This window comes from Oncorhynchus mykiss, chromosome 6 (assembly GCF_013265735.2).
Source record: "Oncorhynchus mykiss isolate Arlee chromosome 6, USDA_OmykA_1.1, whole genome shotgun sequence".
Taxonomy (NCBI): Eukaryota; Metazoa; Chordata; class Actinopteri; order Salmoniformes; family Salmonidae; genus Oncorhynchus; species Oncorhynchus mykiss.
This window is the reverse complement of record NC_048570.1, coordinates 94,347,461-94,359,313: the sequence shown is the minus strand read 5'-3', so window position 1 is coordinate 94,359,313 and position 11,853 is coordinate 94,347,461. Positions and strand designations below refer to the sequence as shown.

Genomic DNA, 11,853 nt, shown 5'->3' with positions numbered 1-11,853 from the left:
CCCTCACTCAACCTCAGCCCCAACAACCAGGTACACACACCTCACTCAACCTCAGCCCCAACAACCAGGTACACACACCTCACTCAACCTCAGCCCCAACAACCTCACTCAACCTCAGCCCCAACCACCAGGTACACACACCTCACTCAACCTCAGCCCCAAAAACCAGGTACACACCCCTCACTCAACCTCAGCCCCAACAACCAGGTACACACACCTCACTCAACCTCAGCCCCAACAACCAGGTACACACACCTCACTCAACCTCAGCCCCAACAACCAGGTACACACACCTCACTCAACCTCAGCCCCAACAACCTCACTCAACCTCAGCCCCAACAACCAGGTACACACACCTCACTCAACCTCAGCCCCAACAACCAGGTACACACACCTCACTCAACCTCAGCCCCAACAACCAGGTACACACACCTCCCTCAACCTCAGCCCCAACAACCAGGTACACACACCTCCCTCAACCTCAGCCCCAACAACCAGGGACACACACCTCACTCAACCTCAGCCCCAACAACCAGGTACACACACCTCCCTCAACCTCAGCCCCAACAACCAGGTACACACACCTCACCACACACACCTCACCACACACACCTCACTCAATCTCAGCCCCAACAACCAGGTACACACACCTCACTCAACCTCAGCCCCAACAACCACACCTCACTCAACCTCAGCCCCAACAACCAGGTACACACACCTCACATCACACACCTCACCTCACCACACACACCTCACCACACACACCTCACACCTCACACCACCTCACTCTCACTCATTCCTCTCTACTGTATAATCCTGTATTGAGTCTCCATTATGATTCAATACATCTGACTCATTCCTCTCTACTGTATAATCCTGTATTGAGTCTCCATTATGATTCAATACATCTGACACATTCTTCATAACTGTGTGTTTCAGAGCTCTACGTCCCACTACAACACAGGGACGTGGGGCATCGTCCAGGGCCAGTTGAGGCCCCTGCTGGCCCCCAGAGTCTATACTCTCCCCATGGTGAGGTCCATAGGGAAGACTATGGTGCAAGGAAAGAACTATGGACCTCAGATCACTGTCAAAAGGATCTCTACACGGTATGTCCACTGTCCTAGAGGAGTAGAGATGTTCTCCCCACGGTATGTCCACTATCCTAGAGGAGTAGAGATGTTCTCCTCACGGTCTGTCCACTATCCTAGAGGAGGGTAGAGGTTCTCCTCACGGTCTGTCCACTGTCCTAGAGGAGTAGAGATGTTCTCCTCACGGTCTGTCCACTCTCCTAGATGAGTAGAGATGTAGAGATTCTCCTCACGGTCCACTATCCTAGATGAGTAGAGATGTAGAGGTTCTCCTCACGGTTTGTCCACTATTCTAGAAGAGTAGAGATGTAGAGGTTCTCCTCACGGTTTGTCCACTATCCTAGAGGAGTAGAGATGTTCTCCTCACGGTCTGTCCACTATCCTAGAGGAGTAGAGATGTAGAGATTCTCCTCACGGTTTGTCCACTATCCTAGAGGAGTAGAGATGTTCTCCTCACGGTCTGTCCACTATCTTAGAGGAGTAGAGATGTAGAGATTCTCCTCACGGTTTGTCCACTATCCTAGAGGAGTAGAGATGTTCTCCTCACGGTTTGTCCACTATCCTAGAGGAGTAGAGATGTAGAGATTCTCCTCACGGTTTGTCCACTATCCTAGAGGAGTAGAGATGTTCTCCTCACGGTCTGTCCACTGTCCTAGAGGAGTAGAGATGTTCTCCTCACGGTCTGTCCACTATCCTAGAGGAGTAGAGATGTTCTCCTCACAGTCTGTCCACTATCCTAGAGGAGTAGAGATGTTCTCCTCACGGTCTGTCCACTATCCTAGAGGAGTAGAGATGTTCTCCTCACGGTTTTTCCACTATCCTAGAGGAGTAGAGATGTTCTCCTCACGGTCAGTCCACTGTCCTAGAGGAGGAGAGATGTAGAGGTTCTCCTCACGGTTTGTCCACTATCCTAGAGGAGTAGAGATGTTCTCCTCACGGTCTGTCCACTATCCTAGAGGAGTGGAGATGTAGAGATTCTCCTCACGGTCTGTCCACTATCCTAGAGGAGTAGAGATGTTCTCCTCACGGTCTGTCCACTATCCTAGAGGAGTAGAGATGTTCTCCTCACGGTCAGTCCACTGTCCTAGAGGAGGAGAGATGTAGAGGTTCTCCTCACGGTTTGTCCACTATCCTAGAGGAGTAGAGATGTAGAGGTTCTCCTCACGGTTTGTCCACTATCCTAGAGGAGGAGAGATGTAGAGATTCTCCTCACGGTTTGTCCACTATCCTAGAGGAGGAGAGATGTAGAGATTCTCCTCACGGTTTGTCCACTATCCTAGAGGAGGAGAGATGTAGAGATTCTCCTCACGGTCTGTCCACTATCCTAGAGGAGGAGAGATGTAGAGGTTCTCCTCACGGTCTGTCCACTATCCTAGAGGAGGAGAGATGTAGAGGTTCTCCTCACAGTCTGTCCACTATCCTAGAGGAGTAGAGGTTCTCCTCACGGTCTGTCCACTATCCTAGAGGAGTGGAGATGTTCTCCTCACGGTCTGTCCACTATCCTAGAGGAGTAGAGATGTTCTCCCCACGGTCTGTCCACTATCCTAGAGGAGTGGAGATGTTCTCCTCACGGTCTGTCCACTATCCTAGAGGAGTAGAGATGTTCCCCTCACGGTCTGTCCACTATCCTAGAGGAGTGGAGATGTTCTCCTCACGGTCTGTCCACTATCCTAGAGGAGTGGAGATGTTCTCCTCACGGTCTGTCCACTATCCTAGAGGAGTGGAGATGTTCTCCTCACGGTCTGTCCACTATCCTAGAGGAGTGGAGATGTTCTCCTCACGGTCTGTCCACTATCCTAGAGGAGTAGAGATGTTCTCCTCACGGTCTGTCCACTATCCTAGAGGAGTGGAGATGTTCTCCTCACGGTCTGTCCACTATCCTAGAGGAGTAGAGATGTTCTCCTCACGGTCTGTCCACTATCCTAGAGGAGTAGAGATGTTCTCCTCACGGTCTGTCCACTATCCTAGAGGAGTGGAGATGTTCTCCTCACGGTCTGTCCACTATCCTAGAGGAGTGGAGATGTTCTCCTCACGGTCTGTCCACTATCCTAGAGGAGTAGAGATGTTCTCCTCACGGTCTGTCCACTATCCTAGAGGAGTGGAGATGTTCTCCTCACGGTCTGTCCACTATCCTAGAGGAGTGGAGATGTTCTCCTCACGGTCTGTCCACTATCCTAGAGGAGTGGAGATGTTCTCCTCACGGTCTGTCCACTATCCTAGAGGAGTGGAGATGTTCTCCTCACGGTCTGTCCACTGTCCTAGAGGAGTAGAGATGTTCCCCTCACGGTCTGTCCACTATCCTAGAGGAGTGGAGATGTAGAGGTTCTCCTCACGGTCTGTCCACTATCCTAGAGGAGTGGAGATGTTCTCCTCACGGTCTGTCCACTCTCCTAGAGGAGTAGAGATGTAGAAATACATCAGAATCACTGTCAAGATGTTTTCTTAAAGAGCTTTTTCAACACAAAGAATCTTAAAGTGTCTTTGAAAACCACAAAGACATGTAGTGATCTGAAGGTTGATGTGGCACCACTGTTTCAGATGTCTGCTCGGTACGGCAGTATGAAATGCAGTGTGTTTATGTTATGATGGTTGATGTGGCTCCACTGTTTCAGATGTCTGCTAGGTACGGCAGTATGAAATGCAGTGTGTTTATGTTATGATGTCTGCTCGGTACGGCAGTATGAAATGCAGTGTGTTCATGTTATGATGTCTGCTCGGTACGGCAGTATGAAATGCAGTGTGTTTATGTTATGATGTCTGCTCGGTACGGCAGTATGAAATGCAGTGTGTTTATGTTATGATGTCTGCTCGGTACGGCAGTATGAAATGCAGTGTGTTAATGCTATGATGTCTGCTAGGTACGGCAGTATGAAATGCAGTGTGTTTATGTTATGATGTCTGCTCGGTACGGCAGTATGAAATGCAGTGTGTTTATGTTATGATGTCTGCTCGGTACGGCAGTATGAAATGCAGTGTGTTCATGTTATGATGTCTGCTCGGTACGGCAGTATGAAATGCAGTGTGTTTATGTTATGATGTCTGCTCGGTACGGCAGTATGAAATGCAGTGTGTTTATGCTATGATGTCTGCTCGGTACGGCAGTATGAAATGCAGTGTGTTTATGTTATGATGTCTGCTCGGTACGGCAGTATGAAATGCAGTGTGTTTATGTTATGATGTCTGCTCGGTACGGCAGTATGAAATGCAGTGTGTTAATGTTATGATGTCTGCTCGGTACGGCAGTATGAAATGCAGTGTGTTTATGTTATGATGTCTGCTCGGTACGGCAGTATGAAATGCAGTGTGTTTATGTTATGATGTCTGCTCGGTACGGCAGTATGAAATGCAGTGTGTTTATGTTATGATGTCTGCTCGGTACGGCAGTATGAAATGCAGTGTGTTTATGTTATGATGTCTGCTCGGTACGGCAGTATGAAATGCAGTGTGTTTATGTTATGATGTCTGCTCGGTACGGCAGTATGAAATGCAGTGTGTTTATGTTATGATGTCTGCTCGGTACGGCAGTATGAAATGCAGTGTGTTTATGTTATGATGTCTGCTCGGTACGGCAGTATGAAATGCAGTGTGTTTATGTTATGATGTCTGCTCGGTACGGCAGTATGAAATGCAGTGTGTTCATGTTATGATGTCTGCTCGGTACGGCAGTATGAAATGCAGTGTGTTAATGTTATGATGTCTGCTCGGTACGGCAGTATGAAATGCAGTGTGTTAATGCTATGATGTCTGCTCGGTACGGCAGTATGAAATGCAGTGTGTTAATGCTATGATGTCTGCTCGGTACGGCAGTATGAAATGCAGTGTGTTAATGCTATGATGTCTGCTCGGTACGGCAGTATGAAATGCAGTGTGTTTATGTTATGATGTCTGCTCGGTACGGCATTATGAAATGCAGTGTGTTCATGTTATGATGTCTGCTCGGTACGGCAGTATGAAATGCAGTGTGTTTATGTTATGATGTCTGCTCGGTACGGCAGTATGAAATGCAGTGTGTTTATGTTATGATGTCTGCTCGGTACGGCAGTATGAAATGCAGTGTGTTAATGCTATGATGTCTGCTCGGTACGGCAGTATGAAATGCAGTGTGTTCATGTTATGATGTCTGCTCGGTACGGCAGTATGAAATGCAGTGTGTTCATGTTATGATGTCTGCTCGGTACGGCAGTATGAAATGCAGTGTGTTTATGTTATGATGTCTGCTCGGTACGGCAGTATGAAATGCAGTGTGTTTATGTTATGATGTCTGCTCGGTACGGCAGTATGAAATGCAGTGTGTATATGTTATGATGTCTGCTCGGTACGGCAGTATGAAATGCAGTGTGTTAATGTTATGATGTCTGCTAGGTACGGCAGTATGAAATGCAGTGTGTTCATGTTATGATGTCTGCTAGGTACGGCAGTATGAAATGCAGTGTGTTTATGTTATGATGTCTGCTCGGTACGGCAGTATGAAATGCAGTGTGTTTATGTTACATTGAGATTCAACTAATTGTTCTCTGCCTCCCTTTTTCTTTCATCTTCCCTTTCCTCTACCTTCTCTCTCTCTCTCTAACTTCTCTCCATCCTCTACCTTCTCTCGCTCTCTCTAACTTCTCTCCATCCTCTACCTTCTCTCTCTCTCTCTAACTTCTCTCCTTCCTCTACCTTCTCTCTCTCTCTCTCTCCTTCCTCTACCTTCTCTCCATCCTCTACCTCTCTCTGTCTCTCTCTCTCTCTCTCTCCCCCCCTCTCTCTCTCTCTCCCTCTCTCTCTCTCTCTCTCTCTCTGTCCCCTATCTCCTCTCTCTCGCTCCTTCCTCTACCTTCTCTCTCTCTCGCTCTGTCCCCTATCTCCTCTCTCTCGCTCCTTCCTCTACCTTCTCCCTCTCTCTCTCCCTCCATTCTCTACCTCCTCCATCTCTCTCTCTGCCTCTCTCTCCATCCTCTACCTCCTTCCCCTCTCTCGCTCCATCCTCTCTCTCTTTCTTTCTCTCTCTTTCTCTCTCTGCCTCTCTTTCTTTCTCTCTCTGCCTCTCTCTCCATCCTCCTCTCTCTCTGTCCAGGGGTCGTAAGTGTAAGCCCATCTTTGTGCAGATAGCCCGTCAGGTGGTCAAGCTGAATGCGTCTGACCTGCGACTGCCGTCCAGGGCCTGGAAGGTCAAGCTGGTGGGGGAGGGGGCCGACGATGCTGGAGGGGTGTTTGATGACACCATCACTGAGATGTGTCAGGTAGAGTAACAGTTTAACTACAGTAGAGTTTACAGTAAGCTGTCAGGTAGAGTAACAGTTTAACTACAGTAGAGTTTACAGTAAGCTGTCAGGTAGAGTAACAGTTTAACTACAGTAGAGTTTACAGTTAGATGTGTCAGTAACAGTAGAGTTTACAGTTAGATGTGTCATTTACAGTAGAGTTTACAGTTAGATGTGTCAGTTACAGTAGAGTTTACAGTTAGATGTGTCATTTACAGTAGAGTTTACAGTTAGATGTGTCAGTTACAGGTACAGTTTACAGTTAGATGTGTCAGGTAGAGTAACAGTTTAACTACAGTAGAGTTTACAGTTAGATGTGTCAGGTAGAGTAACAGTTTAACTACAGTAGAGTTTACAGTTAGATGTGTCAGTAACAGTAGAGTTTACAGTTAGATGTGTCATTTACAGTAGAGTTTACAGTAAGCTGTCAGGTAGAGTAACAGTTTAACTACAGTAGAGTTTACAGTTAGATGTGTCAGGTAGAGTAACAGTTTAACTACAGTAGAGTTCACAGTTAGATGTGTCAGGTAGAGTAACAGTTTAACTACAGTAGAGTTTACAGTTAGATGTGTCAGTAACAGTAGAGTTTACAGTAAGATGTGTCAGTTACAGTAGAGTTTACAGTTAGATGTGTCAGTTACAGAGAGTTTACAGTTAGATGTGTCAGTTGCAGTAGAGTTTACAGTTAAGATGTGTCAGTTACAGTAGAGTTTACAGTTAGATGTGTCAGTTACAGAGAGCTTACAGTTAGAAGTGGCAGTTACAGTAGAGTTTACAGTTAAGATGTGTCAGTTACAGTAGAGTTTACAGTTAAGATGTGTCAGTTACAGTAGAGTTTACAGTTAAGATGTGTCAGTTACAGTATAGTTTACAGTTAAGATGTGTCAGTTACAGTAGAGTTTACAGTTAAGATGTGTCAGTTACAGTAGAGTTTACAGTTAAGATGTGTCAGTTACAGTAGAGTTTACAGTTAAGATGTGTCAGTTACAGTAGAGTTTACAGTTAAGATGTGTCAGTTACAGTAGAGTTTACAGTTAAGATGTGTCAGTTACAGTATAGTTTACAGTTAAGATGTGTCAGTTACAGTAGAGTTTACAGTTAAGATGTGTCAGTTACAGTAGAGTTTACAGTTAAGATGTGTCAGTTACAGTATAGTTTACAGTTAAGATGTGTCAGTTACAGTAGAGTTTACAGTTAGATGCTGCAGGAGGTATTATTAACAGTATAATTATTATAAATTATAAATAGTAGTGGGATAGTAACAGTAGAATTAGTGACTATTATAAATAGTAGTGGGACAGTAACAGTAGAATTAGTGACTGTATTATAAATAGTAGTGGGATAGTAACAGTAGAATTAGTGACTGTATTATAAATAGTAGTGAGACAGTAACAGTAGAATTAGTGACAATTATAAATAGTAGTGAGATAGTAACAGTAGAATTAGTGACTGTATTATAAATAGTAGTGGGACAGTAACAGTAGAATTAGTGACTGTATTATAAATAGTAGTGGGACAGTAACAGTAGAATTAGTGACTGTATTATAAATAGTAGTGAGATAGTAACAGTAGAATTAGTGACTGTATTATAAATAGTAGTGGGACAGTAACAGTAGTTTTAGTGACTGTATTATAAATAGTAGTGAGATAGTAACAGTAGAATTAGTGACAATTATAAATAGTAGTGAGATAGTAACAGTAGAATTGGTGACTATTATAAATAGTAGTGAGATAGTAACAGTAGAATTAGTGACTGTATTATAAATAGTAGTGGGACAGTAACAGTAGAATTAGTGACTGTATTATAAATAGTAGTGGGACAGTAACAGTAGAATTAGTGACTGTATTATAAATAGTAGTGAGATAGTAACAGTAGAATTAGTGACTGTATTATAAATAGTAGTGGGACAGTAACAGTAGAATTAGTGACTGTATTATAAATAGTAGTGGGATAGTAACAGTAGAATTAGTGACTGTATTATAAATAGTAGTGGGATAGTAACAGTAGAATTAGTGACTGTATTATAAATAGTAGTGGGATAGTAACAGTAGAATTAGTGACAATTATAAATAGTAGTGGGACAGTAACAGTAGAATTAGTGACTGTATTATAAATAGTAGTGAGATAGTAACAGTAGAATTAGTGACTGTATTATAAATAGTAGTGGGACAGTAACAGTAGAATTAGTGACTATTATAAATAGTAGTGGGATAGTAACAGTAGAATTAGTGACTGTATTATAAATAGTAGTGGGACAGTAACAGTAGAATTAGTGACTATTATAAATAGTAGTGAGATAGTAACAGTAGAATTAGTGACTGTATTATAAATAGTAGTGGGATAGTAACAGTAGAATTAGTGACTGTATTATAAATAGTAGTGGGATAGTAACAGTAGAATTAGTGACTGTATTATAAATAGTAGTGGGACAGTAACAGTAGAATTAGTGACTATTATAAATAGTAGTGAGATAGTAACAGTAGAATTAGTTACTGTATTATAAATAGTAGTGGGATAGTAACAGTAGAATTAGTGACTGTATTATAAATAGTAGTGAGATAGTAACAGTAGAATTAGTGACTGTTATAAATAGTAGTGAGATAGTAACAGTAGAATTAGTGACTGTATTATAAATAGTAGTGGGATAGTAACAGTAGAATTAGTGACTGTATTATAAATAGTAATGTGATAGTAACAGTAGAATTAGTGACTGTATTATAAATAGTAGTGAGATAGTAACAGTAGAATTAGTGACTATTATAAATAGTAGTGGGACAGTAACAGTAGAATTAGTGACTGTATTATAAATAGTAGTGAGCAGTAACAGTAGAATTAGTGACAATTATAAATAGTAGTGGGATAGTAACAGTAGAATTAGTGACTGTATTATAAATAGTAGTGGGATAGTAACAGTAGAATTAGTGACTGTATTATAAATAGTAGTGAGACAGTAACAGTAGAATTAGTGACTGTATTATAAATAGTAGTGAGCAGTAACAGTAGAATTAGTGACAATTATAAATAGTAGTGGGATAGTAACAGTAGAATTAGTGACTATTATAAATAGTAGTGGGACAGTAACAGTAGAATTAGTGACTGTATTATAAATAGTAGTGAGCAGTAACAGTAGAATTAGTGACAATTATAAATAGTAGTGGGATAGTAACAGTAGAATTAGTGACTGTATTATAAATAGTAGTGGGATAGTAACAGTAGAATTAGTGACTGTATTATAAATAGTAGTGAGACAGTAACAGTAGAATTAGTGACTGTATTATAAATAGTAGTGAGATAGTAACAGTAGAATTAGTGACTGTATTATAAATAGTAGTGGGATAGTAACAGTAGAATTAGTGACTGTATTATAAATAGTAGTGAGATAGTAACAGTAGAATTAGTGACTGTATTAGAAATAGTAGTGGGATAGTAACAGTAGAATTAGTGACTGTATTATAAATAGTAGTAGGATAGTAACAGTAGAATTAGTGACTGTATTATAAATAGTAGTGGGATAGTAACAGTAGAATTAGTGACTGTATTAGAAATAGTAGTGGGACAGTAACAGTAGAATTAGTGACTGTATTATAAATAGTAGTGGGATAGTAACAGTAGAATTAGTGACTGTATTATAAATAGTAGTGAGATAGTAACAGTAGAATTAGTGACTGTATTATAAATAGTAGTGGGATAGTAACAGTAGAATTAGTGACTGTATTATAAATAGTAGTGGGATAGTAACAGTAGAATTAGTGACTGTATTAGAAATAGTAGTGGGATAGTAACAGTAGAATTAGTGACTGTATTAGAAATAGTAGTGGGACAGTAACAGTAGAATTAGTGACTGTTATAAATAGTAGTGAGATAGTAACAGTAGAATTAGTGACTGTATTATAAATAGTAGTGGGATAGTAACAGTAGAATTAGTGACTGTATTATAAATAGTAATGTGATAGTAACAGTAGAATTAGTGACTGTATTATAAATAGTAGTGAGATAGTAACAGTAGAATTAGTGACTATTATAAATAGTAGTGGGACAGTAACAGTAGAATTAGTGACTGTATTATAAATAGTAGTGAGCAGTAACAGTAGAATTAGTGACAATTATAAATAGTAGTGGGATAGTAACAGTAGAATTAGTGACTGTATTATAAATAGTAGTGGGATAGTAACAGTAGAATTAGTGACTGTATTATAAATAGTAGTGAGACAGTAACAGTAGAATTAGTGACTGTATTATAAATAGTAGTGAGATAGTAACAGTAGAATTAGTGACTGTATTATAAATAGTAGTGGGATAGTAACAGTAGAATTAGTGACTGTATTATAAATAGTAGTGAGATAGTAACAGTAGAATTAGTGACTGTATTATAAATAGTAGTGAGATAGTAACAGTAGAATTAGTGACTGTATTATAAATAGTAGTGGGATAGTAACAGTAGAATTAGTGACTATTATAAATAGTAGTGAGATAGTAACAGTAGAATTAGTGACTGTATTAGAAATAGTAGTGGGATAGTAACAGTAGAATTAGTGACTGTATTATAAATAGTAGTGGGATAGTAACAGTAGAATTAGTGACTGTATTAGAAATAGTAGTGGGACAGTAACAGTAGAATTAGTGACTGTATTATAAATAGTAGTGGGATAGTAACAGTAGAATTAGTGACTATTATAAATAGTAGTGGGATAGTAACAGTAGAATTAGTGACTATTATAAATAGTAGTGGGACAGTAACAGTAGAATTAGTGACTGTATTATAAATAGTAGTGGGATAGTAACAGTAGAATTAGTGACTATTATAAATAGTAGTGGGATAGTAACAGTAGAATTAGTGACTATTATAAATAGTAGTGGGACAGTAACAGTAGAATTAGTGACTATTATAAATAGTAGTGGGACAGTAACAGTAGAATTAGTGACTATTATAAATAGTAGTGAGACAGTAACAGTAGAATTAGTGACTGTATTATAAATAGTAGTGAGATAGTAACAGTAGAATTAGTGACTGTATTAGAAATAGTAGTGGGATAGTAACAGTAGAATTAGTGACTGTATTAGAAATAGTAGTGAGATAGTAACAGTAGAATTAGTGACTGTATTATAAATAGTAGTGGGACAGTAACAGTAGAATTAGTGACTGTATTAGAAATAGTAGTGGGACAGTAACAGTATAATTAGTGACTGTTATAAATAGTAGTGAGACAGTAACAGTAGAATTAGTGACTGTATTAGAAATAGTAGTGGGATAGTAACAGTAGAATTAGTGACTGTTATAAATAGTAGTGAGATAGTAACAGTAGAATTAGTGACTGTATTATAAATAGTAGTGAGACAGTAACAGTAGAATTAGTGACTGTATTATAAATAGTAGTGGGATAGTAACAGTAGAATTAGTGACTGTTATAAATAGTAGTGAGACAGTAACAGTAGAATTAGTGACTATTATAAATAGTAGTGGGATAGTAACAGTAGAATTAGTGACTGTTATAAATAGTAGTGAGACAGTAACAGT

The 11,853-nt window shown here is 40.2% G+C and overlaps 1 protein-coding gene and 1 long non-coding RNA gene across 2 annotated transcripts in view; one reads left to right on the top strand and one right to left on the bottom strand.

Annotated features, from left to right (window-relative positions):
• LOC118964992 overlaps positions 1 to 296 on the bottom strand; it is a 467-nt gene extending 171 nt beyond the window's left edge. The window contains exons 1-2 of the long non-coding RNA XR_005052351.1: positions 190 to 296; positions 1 to 113 (exon numbers count right to left, since the gene is read on the bottom strand). The exon at positions 1 to 113 is cut by the window's left edge and continues 74 nt beyond it. This is a non-coding gene — a long non-coding RNA (uncharacterized LOC118964992). The remainder of the gene's footprint in view (positions 114 to 189) is intronic.
• The window catches only part of LOC110525058 (probable E3 ubiquitin-protein ligase HERC1), a 241,985-nt gene that overhangs the window by 207,524 nt on the left and 22,608 nt on the right, over positions 1 to 11,853 (top strand). The window contains exons 77-78 of the mRNA XM_036981638.1: positions 940 to 1,109; positions 6,151 to 6,316. Coding sequence (XP_036837533.1) covers positions 940 to 1,109; positions 6,151 to 6,316 — 336 coding nt within the window. The remainder of the gene's footprint in view (positions 1 to 939; positions 1,110 to 6,150; positions 6,317 to 11,853) is intronic.